The sequence below is a fragment of the Tamandua tetradactyla genome, chromosome 8 (assembly GCF_023851605.1).
Source record: "Tamandua tetradactyla isolate mTamTet1 chromosome 8, mTamTet1.pri, whole genome shotgun sequence".
Classification (NCBI taxonomy): Eukaryota; Metazoa; Chordata; class Mammalia; order Pilosa; family Myrmecophagidae; genus Tamandua; species Tamandua tetradactyla.
Window position 1 is genome coordinate 87,034,928 of NC_135334.1, and position 14,136 is coordinate 87,049,063.

The window sequence follows — 14,136 nt, forward strand, 5'->3', positions numbered from 1 at the left end:
TTCCCATTAGGCCATTGGCTTCCACTGACCATTCTTTGGTTTTGCTCCCAACCTGCCTGACCATGATGGGGTTACAAAAAGCCTGGGCCATACCAGAGACTTCTAGGAATTTCATGGACTGAATCTCCGGGTCTTGTTATGAGGGTCCCTGATCAGTTTACCTGGCATTTCCTTGTGCCCCTTTAAAGGCTGAAATGAGGCCATGCACATACCAGCCAAATTTCTGAGGTGTGTGGTCAGAAACATAGGAATTGGGGACTCTTGGTAGAAATGAGGCAGGAGAGGTGCTTGAAGGTCAGCCCCCGCCTGCCCGTGGTCTGACATCTGGGTCACCTTTGTCAGCCTAAACAAAAATGCACATGCCTGCGGGTTTGGCAGGGGAGACGACGACTTACATGGTTCCTTTTGCCTTTTTCACTTCTCATAGATGTAATAACTGTCTCTGAGAAGATCGTTTGTCCAGTCCGGTTGTTGGTTATCTATGGTGGAGAAGATACAAGAAAGGTGAGAGAGAAGGAATTCTGGGAAATGCCCACAAGTAATTGTTGTTGTTTTCTGTGTCTCCTCCCCCATTCTCTGAAGCAAGGCCATCTTGCATCTGAAGTAGACAGAATGCCCACTCTTCCTTCATTTCTGCACTTCTCCAGCAGCTGTCCCCGGACAGCCTCCCTCAGAGCAGTGATAAGAGATATCAGCAGAACCCACCTCCGAGGGTTAGCTAGGAGGAACACTCAGCACAGTGCCCAGTGCCCAGCAAAGGCTCAATAACACCAGCTATTTTTATCATTCTTGGGGCCCATCACGTAGAACTCAATGTCAACTTCTGTTTCAACCCCTACCAGCCTGGATGTCCAGTCACACATCATTCAGGAGAAGCAAGCAGGTTTCAGTTTCATCTGTTCCACTCACTGGTTCTGGGGAACTGTTTCATTTCATCAAGAAAGTGCTGAAGTATAATGGGAGACCTGTCCTAGCATTCCCCTGTCTGTCATCTGCCCCCGGTTCTGTAACCAGGCGCAGGCATCTCAAAGGTGAGCCTTAGAATCCTGACATGGAACCCAGGCTCCGGCAAGGCCATGTCCAACATCTGAGTTGGTGACAAAGAGTAGAAAAGATGCTGGCCCAGGAGTTAGGTGATCTGTATTGAGACCCGACACAGCCACCCACGTTACCTGGGATGTGAACTGGAATAAGTCATTTCTCTTCTCTCATTCACACATTCCCCACTTCTAGATTGTCTTTAATTCTCGGCCATCTCTAACATCACAGGAGTCTACATCCAGAAATAATATGGAAATTCGTGGTCTAATTTGCAGCAGTGGATCAAATTCAAGTTTGGAAGAGGTCAAGATCCAATTTGGAAGAGGTCACCGTACTCTTAAAGTTGTATATAAATAAGTAGTTCCTCTCTCCAGCAAAGAAATGACTTCTTCCTCTATGCCAACTTTTCACAGGCTTGACTGATATTACATTTAAAAACACATTTTTATGACCCTCTGCATATGGTTTGGAAGACTTCTCAGAGCCTTAATTAAAACCAGTGTGCATTTTTTTTTATCTCCTGGAGGTGAATATTCAGTGTTTTCCAAATATGTTTCACCACTGTTGAGCCCCTCTTTCATGAAGTATTGCATAGGAATGGTGCTCTATGGAACCCACTTGAGCACTACTGCACTGTGCTGATAACATAACTTTCCCATTATAACAACAGAAGTAATAATTTGCTTTTGCATGGCACTTTACAGTTTACAAGGAGCTTTCCTACACTTTAGGTCATTTGATCTCCACGATACTATAATGCAGCTGTTAATATCCCTATTTCATAGCTGTGGTTCTTGAGCATTAGGAAACTTAAATATTTTTCTCAAAAACACACTTGCAACTGATAGAACTCAAGCTCAGTTCTTCTAACATCTACAAGGACAACTTTAAGAAGGAGCCAAAACTGTAGGCTAATTACCTGTCAGAAAGGATGACATAGCCATTGGTTTTGACAAAAATGAAACAATCACTTTGGGAAACATTCTTCAGCCTTTGGGTGAACAATGCTAAATAATTCATTCACCTGGAGAAGTGGGGGATATTCTCTGCAGCTGTTTCATCCCTCTGAGCCTCTCAGTATGTAGTGAGAGAAGGGTCCAGAAAGACTAATTCATAGTCAAGCTAATGGCCCATACAGATTGACCTCTATAAGCTCTATGGAAAGAAACACTATTGTTTCAACCAAGTAATTACCTGGACACGTGAACAATTGTAAGGCTCTTTCATGAGAGCCCTCATGGCTTTGCAAAAAGGAGCTGAAATTAGATTCGAGGCCAAGCTCCTTGACAGTTAGAACCTAACAACAACTCTACGGCCTCTAAGAAGGACCCCGAACATCAGCACAGAAAAATTTCTTTAAGAGAAGACAAGCTCACACATTCGCTCTCAAAGTCCTGCCAAAATCACCTAGGAGACATGTCACAGCATGGGGCAGGCTAATGCTATGTTCCTCTAGATTTGCAAAGCTCTCTTTTTCAAGTCAGATAAGCAATGAACCTGCCTATGTATTAGACCAAGAGGCCCTTAGACATGTGGTAGATTGGAAAAGAATCTGCTATAGAATTTTGAATGGACAACCAGCAAACAAACCAATGTCTACTCTTGCGGTGATAGAAGTGTCCCCTTCTGAAGACAGGGTTTATCACATGAAGGGACCATGTCGTGGTGAGCATTTCCTCTTAAGGAAACAGTGAGGATCTGTTCACCGCAACATGGTTTCCATTTCAATTCTCTATTGAAATATGCATTAAAAAATCCTTGAGATACATTCTTCTTCAAATTCAACACGAGGAAAGTACCTCTATAGACACTTGTTTGCATCTTTTTTTCAAATGATAAACAACCTCTGCAGATTCCTTCACAGTTCGACTGGCAGGAAGCCTAGAGTTAAATTTATTGCTAAAATCAAAACCAGTTTAAGTTCCTGATACTTCTCTCTCCCATTTAAACAGCTCCCTCGCTCATTCTGGTCTTTAATCTATTAAAATGGTTTTTATTTTACCATCCTTTCATTTGCATTTTTGGCTTAGGCATCAAAACTCGAAAGAAGATCTTAGTTCTCTCATGGGCCTGGGTGCTACAGATAGGAGGGCGCGATGGCCTGACTGCCCTTACCTTGTGAATTTCTCGGTGCACGTGGATGGTGCTGTTTCCAACCTTGGTCTCTGTGTTGGTCTCATTGTGGTAGATGGGAGGTAGGTCTGCCAGGTTCACTTCTGATGACAATCTGGCAGCAGCTTCTTCTGCCTCCATCTATTAAATTAATGAATTTAATGAGCAAAACTGTTCTACCTTGTTACAAATCCAGGGGGAAAAAATGAACCACCTCTCTTTTCCTCTTCTACAGTCTTACTAATAATGAAGATAAGGATAGATACTGTTAATTGAGTATGTGCAAGACATTATACTAAATGTTTTACATATATTATGACCTTTAAATCTCAAACCTCCCTAGGAGGTGCTAATGTCCTCATTTCACAAATGAGGGAATTGAGGGTAAGGGAAGTTAGGAGTGAATGGGCAGAGCTGAGACTGACTTCCAGCGAATGGGCAGAGCTGGGATTTGAATATATTGCCATGAAGCAGTCCTGGCCCCTGTACAGATGCTGTCGGTGCCCCACCCATAGCCCTGTGGCCCAATCCAGAAGCTACTGGCTTCAAGTCCCTTATGTCCCAGAAGCTAACTCTGTCTCTTAGATGATATTCTCAGAAGTGTGCTGGGTAGTTAACACTCTAGGAACAATCCTCAACAGAGGGACAGGCCATGGGGGTCAATACCCCAGCTTGTATTCCCCTCAGCAAGACAATTCTGAGGCATGGAGAATCTACAGTCTTTCTCGAGACCCCAGAGGGATTGAGCCTGCTCATTATTTTTCCTTTTATTGCCTTGCTTCCCTTTCCTGTCTCAATTATCTGCTTCCTTCTCATGTTTTCTGGTACCAACTCCCAATTAAATTATTTGTTCCAAAACCCTCATCTCAGGGTCTCATTGGAGGGATCCAAACCAAGAAAGTGCTAAACTTCTGCATTAGGGCCACACAAATCCCTCCTTCCCTGCTCCACTAAGGGTGAGGGTCCCTCGTACAGGGTCACTTGACTGGTTCCCGGGGTCCCACCCCTTCTGGCTCTTCTTGCATATGTCCTTCTCTAGAGTCAGCCTTCTGAGGCTGCTGCCCTGGTCTCATGAGCCTCCCTGACATCTGCACTGGATACCTCACTCAGTGTGCCTGCTGTCCCAAACGCCACCTTCCAGATTTTTCACACTACCCCCAGCCCTGATGATGGGGCAGCAGGCAGCCTGACCCACCCTTACTCACAGCTTCCTAGACCCAAGGGGAAGCCATGTCATGACCTTATGAGCCAATCACATACTCTCTATGAATTTAAAAGGAGAGCCACAAAGAGAAGCCCTGATTGGTGGCTGGAAATTTCCCAACACTTCTATATTTGGCTCTCTTTTATTACTTTTTTAACTTTTTATCTTGAAATACTTTCCAACTTGCAGGACAATTGCAAAAATAATACAAACCCCATACATACTCCCACTCAGATACTAAGATCCACCAATTTTGACATTTTGCCACCTTTGTGGTGTCTACCTATCTATCTCCCCACCTACCTATCAACACCTTTCTCTCCTTCCCCCCTCTTCCCATCCATCTGCCCATCCATCCATTTTATTTACCTATTTTCTGGATATTTGAGAGCAGGTTGCACACATCACCCTCTCTGAACATGTGACACTTCCATGTACATATTCACTTATGTAATCAATCACCTTATGTGCACTTATCAAATTTAAGAAATTTAAAATTGATATAAAGCTTACATTCTATATTCCCATTTTTTTCTTATGATGTAATAATGTCCTTTTCTCTTTTAAGCCTTTTCTCCTCCATCCTTAGCTACCATCCAATATCATGAATTGCATTTACTTGTCATTATCTCTTTAGTTTCTCTCTTTTTTTTTAAATTGTGGAAACATCTGTACGATGTAAATCTTCCCAACCCAAGCCCTCCCAAGCATAACATTCAGTAGAGTTAATCCTATTCACAATATTGCAATACCTCACTATCATTCATTATTAGGATTTTCCCTTCACCCCAAAGAAACACCCTACACTCATCTTGCATTAACTCCCCATTGTCCCTGCCCCCACTCATGGTAATCTATATTCTACCTTCTGTCTTTATGAGTTTGCATTTTTTAATATATTCTTTGTTGTTGCCATTAAATTTAACATCCTAACTTTATAATAATTTTGCTTGTTTTGATACCAACTTAAATAGCATGCAAACACTATGTTCCTATACCACTCCATCCCCCCACCTTTACATAGTTCTTGTCACAAATTACCTGTGTATATATTATGAGTTCCAAACTACTGATTTATCACTACATTTTATACATTTACCTTTTAGATCCTGTAAGAAGTAAATTGTGAAGGTCTAAGCCAAAAATAAACTAGTACTGGTATTTATTTTTAACCGAGGTCATTATCTTTATAGATCTTTGTTTCTTCATGTGGCTTCAGTTAATTGTCCAGTGTTCTTTCCTTCCCACCTACAAAACTCACTTTTACACCTTTATCTCTGACGAGGGTGCGGTGTGGTTCTATTTGAGTTTGTCCTATTTGGAGTTCACTGAGTGTCTTGAATGTGTACACTCATGTCTTTCTTTAAGTTTGGGAAGTTTTCAGCCATTATTTCTTTGACTATTCTCACTGCTTCTTTTACTCTTTCTTCTGATTCTGGGACTTGATCATGTCCCACAGGTTCCTCGGGCTCTGTTCATTTTTCTTAATTCTTTCCTCTTTCTGCTTCTCAGATTGGATGCTCTGAATTGTCTTATCTTCACATTTACTGATTCTTTCTTCTGTCAGCTCTAATCAGCTGCTGAACCCCTCTAGAGAATTTTCAATTTCTGTTACTGTGGTTTTTAGGTCTGCTTTGTTCCTTTTCAAAATTTCCATCTTTCTATTGATATTCTATATTTTAAAAAATACCATCATTTTCCTGATTTCCTTTAGTTATTTGTCCATGTTTCCCTTTAGCTCTTCGAGCATATTTAGGACCATTTTTTAAGTCTTTGTCTGGAATGTCCCAGGACCGATTTTCCTTACTGATGGTTTCTTTCAAATGTTTTAATCCTTTCCTTTGTTGAAGTCATCACTGCCTGTTTCTTTGCATTTTTATAACCTTTTGTTGAAACGTAGACATTTTTATATTTTAATGTGTTAACACTGGTCTTTAGGCTATTGAGGTATCTGTTCTTTAACCTTGTGTGCAGCTACTGTCACGACAGAGTTTTCCTTGAATGGCAAGTGCAAACATAAAATTTTAAAAGTGCCTTTCCAAGTCTTTGTGGATTGACCTGTGCAAGTTCTCTCCTTCAGAGCTTATTATACAATTAGTTTAGAGAATATCTCTAGGGCAAAGTGTAGGGGCCTCCCCAGTCCTTTCTGTGTACATGTCTTGCCTTGGGCATGCACACGTGGCCCTAAGAATTCCCCCATTTAAGTGGATATGAATGTCCCTTCTTCCCTTGGAAACAGTTTCCTCATGGTCCTGATTCCTGCACTCTATGTCCTACAGCCAGCAATCTCTCACCCCAGGCAGCCCAACTGGACTGCTCTCCCACAGAGTTCTGTAGGAGAGCCCAGTGCACTGCCTTCTACATTCAGGGCACGTTCTGGGACAGCAAATCCCACAAGACAGACTGAGCCATGCATACATGCTGCCAGTACTTAAACAATGGTCACTCTCCTTGCTTTGGAACTGGGATGTGGGCTCTTCTCCAGAAGTGAGATGGCTCTGTGCCAAGACGGTGGGAGTGGAGGAGGGGCCGGCTGGGGGTCCAAGATATCTTACCGTTCTTAAGTAGCCTTTTTCTTGATTCAGCTCTTGCCCCGTTACTGCAGGCCTTGAACTCTTTTCTGGAGCTTTGAGAAAAACAGTTTCTGCCAGTTCTTGCTGGTTGCTCAAAGCTTCTGTGGGAGGATGGAGCCCTAGGGCTTCTCATGCCACTATCTTGATTAGTGTGGAGCTCTCTGTTCTCTTGTTGTTCCTTAAAATGTATCCTCACAAAAAAGCATTTTCCTATTTAAAAAATTCACTGTCCTCTATCCTTTTACATACTCCCCTCCTCCTATCATCCTGCCTCCCCCAACCAGATTTGCTGAGATGGGGTGGATATGGGAAATGAATTCCCATGTCTCAATGCACCAAAAGTACTGAACTAGAGGTGTGAAGAAAACCTGGTAGACACAAAGGCTCAGGAATTCTGGCCATCAGGGGCTCCTGTTAATAGACACACAGTCAAATAATCAAACAAGGACTTGGTCACTTACTGCTGTGTGACTAAAACTGTGTTTGACTTTGAGATGACTGCTGAGTGTTCAAAACTGGACCAATGGCTTCATAATAATCATAACAATAATCATAACAATATAATATTAACCACCACCACCACCCCTCATGTCTTGGAGCATCTGCTATATCTGAGCCATTCTCACCTTCCACACTTCCTTGAATATTTACAGTAACCCTCTGAGGAAGATGTTATTGCCCCCATTTTTCAGATGAAGTAAACAAGGCTTAGGGAAATGAGGGAATCTTGCTAAGGTCATCACATTGTTAGTAAGTTACAAAAATTGCCTTAGAACTCAGATCAATTTGATTCCATATTATATGCATTTCCCAATACATGATTCTGGCCTTCCGAAGAAGCTCATGTTTTTACTGGAGAGATAAGAAAGCCCAGTTTGGGGATGATTATGAGCTACCTTGTTTGATGGTCTCTAGAAGCAAGTCAGGGATTCTAAGAAGAGAGAGAGAAGGAGGTGGAGAACGCATGAATAGGTTGGTTTCAAAGGACAGGTAGGATCTGGAAAGAGAAGCATCTAGAAGACCTTCCAGACAGGACAAGCAAAGCTGTGGCATCTTGCACAAGAATGATGTGTTCTGCAGGAGTGTGCGGGGACAAAAGTGGAGCATGTTTGCTGGGGCACAGGATAAAGCAGTGGATGACGGAGCAGAGAGGGTTCTGTGGGCAGATGCATGGGGCAGCTCAAAAGCCTGGCAGAGGGTGTTGGCCTTATTCTCAACCAGGAGGGCAATCTGAGTTATGCCAAAATCTTCTGAAAAATATAGGTCCTTAGATCCCTTGCTGAACTGCAATTGCTGCTGACGGGACCCCAAGTATCAATGAGCTTCCCAGATGATTCTGAGGGATTTCCTCCCCTTTTCCCAGTTAAGAACTTCTGCTCCAGGCAATGAAGAGCTACAGTCAGCTGTGAAGCCTAGCTGGGAAAACAGAATATAGAGACTAGGGTATTGAAAGAGGAGAGTCAGGAGCACTAGCTAGAATCAGGTGTAGGAGCAAACATTTGCATCTTGGGAGGGGCCTTCTAGGTGGCAAAGGCTCCGCCCAGGTCTAGGAGAACCAAGCCTGCTGAGACACGGCCCCTGGATTCGGCAAGAAGTTGCCCCCAGGCAACACTAGGAAGTGCCAGGGTTCTGGAGTCCAACAAGCGGCCATGTGACCTTGGGCAAAACACCAAATCTTTCTGAACCTCAACATTCTTATTTGCAAAATGGGATTGTAAATGTCCGTGATTATGATTCAACTTTGCTGAGTGGATATGAGAATTATGAATCACGAAATCCAAGTGCTTGGTACAATGCCTGCCATGCAGTAAATATGTAATACATAGTAGTTTCCATAATGTACTTTAAGAAAGCATTTTTAGCAGAGGCTAGTTTACTAGAGTTCAGGAAGGAAATGCATTGGTAAAAATGCAAAGAACAGGCAGCAGACTTTATATATTTGAAGAGTTTATTTTAAAAAATGAAGAAGAAATGGAATGGAACTGAAGACAGGAGACAGGATATGCAAAAAAGGGGGGGGGGACATAAACAAAAGATTTTTTAAAGGCAAGAGATTCTGGCATGTTTAGTGGTAGAAGAGATGCAGCTGGAAAACAGCAAGAGACCACAGATGCTAGAAACGATATATCTAGAAGGAGAAGGGAAAGTTTTAATGTCTTAAAAATTCCCATGGGATTTGAATCCTCCAGTTTGGCTTTCAAATAATTGACAAGTTACCAAATCTTGAGTTCGCTCTGTGCTGAGCAGATAGTCTTTGTATAAAACCCTTTCCTCCCTCTCAGCTAGTGGCTATTTCAACAGAATGAGCTAACGGTTCTTCAATGGAATCGTGAACTAAAAGTACCATTTACTGAGTAGAAATTTCAACCACAACTATTACTGCCACCAGCAAGAGAAACTTAAGCCTGAAGCAATATGAGTTGCTTCAGAGAGGAGGAATGTGGATACTATTTAAAAATGGCATTTATGGTTGGTTGAATCTGTGGGTCTGTTAAAGGGGAAAAAAAGTGAAGAGAGAAATCCTGGGTTTGTAATGGGGGTTTCCCTAATCATAGGCGAGACAATAAGAACATTCTAAAATATGCCAGTTATAGATGCACCAGTGAGGGTGGAAGAAACAGTGATTTTATCATTGAAATAAACTTATTAGTAACAGAAGAATTGAAGCCAGTTGAAAGTATGTTTCTCCCAATAATTCTCCTGCAAGGAGAGTTACTCTGATTTTCCTCCTACAAGTAATCAACAGCCTGAGTCAGCTGGGATATTTAAAATGCCAGGAAGTTACATGAAAGCAGATTCATGGTGCAACTATGTAAATAAGTAATGCATCTGGGTTCTTTATCTATCCTTGAACAACTAAATAGCAACTATACTTACTGTGTTTATGAGATATCATGGGCTTACTGACAGTCTCTTAAAAAGACTAATATTAGTACTCATGATCTACTGAAAATCTACTATGTATCAGGCACTGGTGGTTTTGGTTTTAGTCATCTTGCTACTAATATGATTATATTATTTATAATATTATTTATTGAGAGCCAATGATGAGGGGGGTATCACACCTATTTGACTTAACCTCACTTTAGACGGTCAGGTAACTTGCTTTAATTGCATTCTCTCATTTCAGTTTCCCCTTACCCTAAAAGATGGACGTTTTCTCAAACCTTGGATCCCACTGCTACTACATGGCAGAATGTGAACTGATAGAGGAAGACTGGCCTCCATGGCCTGCTCCCCTGCTTACCTTCTCTCATCCTGTCCCTGCTGCCAGCGAGGATGCTTGTTTGGGAAATGACCACTGATTGTGTTAGATGTGGCAACCAGCGCCTCCTTGGGTAGCAAACCTCAACCTACTGATGGTCACAGCTCAAGCAGAGCCATGACTGGAGAGGGGAAGGCCAGGCTCCTGGTGAAGCCCAACACAGACAACTCCTTCTTAGAAGGCACCACCTCTAAGGTCCTGCTGGTCTCAAACTGCTCTGCTCAGGGAAGAGACTGCCAAGACCCTGGCCACCTTCTCATGTCCCTCAAGCAGGAGCCAATGTCAGAGGACCACACTGCCAACTTTCTAAAAAGGGATGGGCACTTTCACACTGAATAAAAATACTAAGGTGACCTAGATATTGGTATTGGGACTCTGTTGCAAGATGGAAAGTTCTGGAACCCAGGCAAGGAAAGCAGATGACTTGCCCCAGAACCAGAGAGATTACCAGTTTAATTTAATTTGAAGCTGCAGAGTTAAGAGACACTGAGGACCTATCTGACCCCTTGCCCTTTACCTGTTCCAAGCCATGATTCTTTGGTTACCCCAGAAAAGAGAAAGCCCATGGGCCGTGGAATCTGGGCCTTCTAGTGGGTGCCTAGGGTACAGCTGCCCATCTTACTACCTCCCAATCTAGTGTCCGCGTCATTGCAAAGTCTATCAGGTTGACTGCTGCAGGTATGGCAGGGGGAAAGGGAACATCCTACACAGGGCGAGGTGTGTGGGGAGAAAGCACCCTCTTTCAGCAGACAAGAGCCAGGATTTAAGGCTTTGTTCAAGGCTCTCTTGGGCAAATCAGGCTTCCAAGTTGGAGGCAGCAGGGACAGGGAGGAGCCTGACCTCTCAGCCTTGATGTCTGGTCTCCTTCACTGGGATGACAGGATTCTCTCAAAAGACAGGTTGCAGCCAGAGTCTACCCCAACAGTGACCATTCCCACCTGCTTCAGGCACCAGGGACAGCTCCCCACACCAAGGTTGAGAGGACTGGGCAGTGGCATCTCTCCCTAGGCAGCCCTGACGATGCTTGGGTGTCAGTAGATGGCAGAACAGGATGTCATCCCTAGCTCTTGAATCTGGGAAGTGATAGAGGGAAGAAGCCAGGCAGTTTTGTCAAGATGTTGGGGACTGAATCAAGTCCCCCTGGTCCTGTGTGTGTCAACTCATTTCTAAACAGGCCCTCTGAAGATGTTATTAGGTGTGACGAAATTGAATGAGCCATATCAATCTAATATGATTGAAGTCCTTATAGGCAGAGATCACTGGACCCTAAAGAGAGAAGTCACAAGAGAAGCAAGAAGCTGGAAGTCAATGGAACCCAGAAGAGAAAGGAAAGATGCTTCCATGTGCACTGCCCTATGATGGAAAACCCAAGGAAACCTAAACAAAGATTGCTGGCCAATCAGAAGATACTAACCCTGGGGGGAAGCAGGCCTCTGAAACTGTGAGTCAATACATTCCTTTTGTTAAGCCAATCTATTGTACGGTATTTGTTTTAGCAGCTGAGAAACATCAGGTAAATAGTATCTGATAATAGCAGCTGCTATATATTGCACACCTATTGTATGCTATATATATATCATAAATATCACTTACATCATGGCATTTAATTCTCAGAGAAAATTGGGGTACAGGATATCCAGAGACATGCCCAATGCCACACTGCTTGGAAGTGGCAGGGAAGGAACTTAATCCCAGGCCTGATTCCAAAGCACTCTTGGGGTGGGGATAGGTTTGCCTCTTACATTATCCACTCCTTCCCTCATCCACTACCCCTGAGACCCTTTGCACTGCTGGGATTTAGGATTTCAATTTCCTTTTTCTACCCCCATGTGCAATTTGGAGGATATAAGACAGTCCAGACAGGAGACTGCTGGCATAGCTCAGGGCTTTTGTCGCTGTCTCCAAATATCATCCTAATGTATGTTGAGGAGATGGCACAAGCTCACAGCTCAGCAGCAAGCTAGAACCTGGAGATACCTGGAGAGGGGAGACTCTCTCTGAAACCACAGCTCTGGAATACCAGGGGCCTTGCAAGTATTCACTTGCAACAGAGGGAATGCAAGGCATACTCGCTTCAGACAATTGCAGGGTGGTGGTGGGCAATGTGCGGGCAGGTGCTGAACCCCCACCCCTACCCCCATCCCGCTGCCTTTGGGAGGATCCAGCCCGAGACTCTCCACCGACTGGTTCAGATCCAGGCCTTTTGGCAGGAAGGTAGAACGAGATGGAAGAAGGGGTCATCCAGCACTGCCTCCAATCACCCCTCCTCGGGCGCCTGCCCTTCCCAGCCCCTTCTCAGGGCCTAAGGGCCCTGGCCAGCCCTGCGGCCGGCGCTCGGAGCGCGGTCTCCCCCTAGGTTCCCTCCCCTCAACTCGCGCTTCCCCGAGCCCGGTGCCCTCAGGGCGCACCCACCTCCTTCACCGCGCTGCGCAGTTTGTACTGCGTGTCCTCCATCAGCTCTTCCACCTCGCGGAACATCTCGTTGAGGGTGGCCACCTCCCGCGGGTAGCTGAGAGCGTGAGGGCCGGGCTTGCCGGAAGCCGAGCTCACCGCAGCCGGCGCAGGAGCGGTGGGTACCACGGCCGCCAGCAGCAGGCACAGCAGGCTGCCCCCGAGCCGCCGCATCTCGCTCTGCGCCCACCGCCGCCGCTGCCTGCGGGTCCCCGAGCGCGGTCAGAGGCACCGCACCACCCCACCTCACCGGACCCTCGCCAGCGCCGCCGCCCCGGCCCGCCGCCCGCCGCCTCTCCCGGCCCTCCCGGGCTCAGCGCTAGCCCCCGGTCCCCCGCCCCATCCTCGTGCACAAGCTGAGCTCTGCTCCCCTCCCCCAGCCCTGGCCCCGTCACCAGAGCAACAGGGCCCAGCTTCCCTCCGCCCGCAGTCCCCGGGTCTTCCCAGCTCCGTTCTGGTTCGAGCCGTACCCCCTCCCCTCCCACCCGACCCTCTCCCAGTCCCCACCTGGGGTGGTCAGCCTCCCCGCAGGGTGCCTGGATCGGGTCGAGCGCCCCGCCTCTCACCCACCCACCCACCCAAGCTAGACTGAGCTGAACCACCCCATCCCCGCCGCTGCCCCTCACCCACCGAACTAGACTGAGTCGCGCTGCGGGCTGCACCGCCGAGCCGCGGGGGCGAGAGTGCGAGCCGAGCGACGGCCTGGCGGGCGGCGCGGACTGCGGGTGCGGGGAGCGCGGCCGGGATGCAGCAGCGCTGGTACCCGAGTGAGCCCGCAGCCCCCAGCTCCGCCCGCCCGGCCTCCGCCTCGCGGGAGGGGCCGCCGCCCAGCCCGCTGCCATTGGCTGGCCCGGGTGCCCGCGGCCTCGCCAGAAACGCGGCGCGGAGCCGTCCCCTTCCCCGCATCCCACCGCCCCCGGGTGTTCCAGGGCACGGCCATCTCTGGCCTCGGTTCTTGCGACAGCCTACCGAGGGGATGTTCCCGAGTCCCACGTTACCCTCTCCAAGCCGTCCTCTGCCCAGCATGCAGCCCTGCGGGATGACATTCCAGCTCCTCAGCCTGCCGTCCAGGGCCCCGTCACAGCCTCAATCCTGACAGCTTTAACCGTCAGCCACGGTGGAGTGTGTGCTTCGTCTTGAAAAGCCACCTGTAGCTCCCTGAAGGGGTCACCAGGGTTTCCGTAGCTCCTCAATAGTGGTTAGTGGTAGTCTGCGGCCAGACTACTGGTTTAAATCCCAGCCCTGCCTGACCACCTTCCCAACCTGGTCAAATTATCAGATTTATCTGTGCCCCAGTTAACCCTGATGTCAAATGGAGGCTATAGTAGTGCAAATACCCGGTCATTAACATGCGTAATGCAGGCAGAGTGCAGGCCCAGGTAAAGTGAGATATGTGTTAGTTATAATGACAGCAGGGACTTTGATTCACAGCTGTCCCCCCAGTGCCGGGACAGGGATGCTCACACATTTTTTTTTTCTTTGAACAAACG

At 46.4% G+C, this 14,136-nt stretch overlaps 1 protein-coding gene across 2 annotated transcripts in view; it reads right to left on the reverse strand.

Moving 5' to 3' along the window:
* The window catches only part of DKK3 (dickkopf Wnt signaling pathway inhibitor 3), a 58,439-nt gene extending 45,039 nt beyond the window's left edge, over positions 1-13,400 (reverse strand). Inside the window, exons 1-4 of one of the 2 annotated variants that reach the window (XM_077114005.1) lie at positions 13,277-13,400; positions 12,608-12,848; positions 3,157-3,294; positions 396-479 (exon numbers count right to left, since the gene is read on the reverse strand). In XM_077114005.1, the coding sequence (XP_076970120.1) occupies positions 396-479; positions 3,157-3,294; positions 12,608-12,820 (435 nt within the window). In that variant the 5' untranslated portion in view covers positions 12,821-12,848; positions 13,277-13,400. Of the gene's footprint in view, positions 1-395; positions 480-3,156; positions 3,295-12,607; positions 12,849-13,276 lie in introns of those variants that run through there. The other variant, XM_077114006.1, reaches the window with a different exon arrangement.
* Between the last annotated feature and the right edge of the window lie 736 nt (positions 13,401-14,136).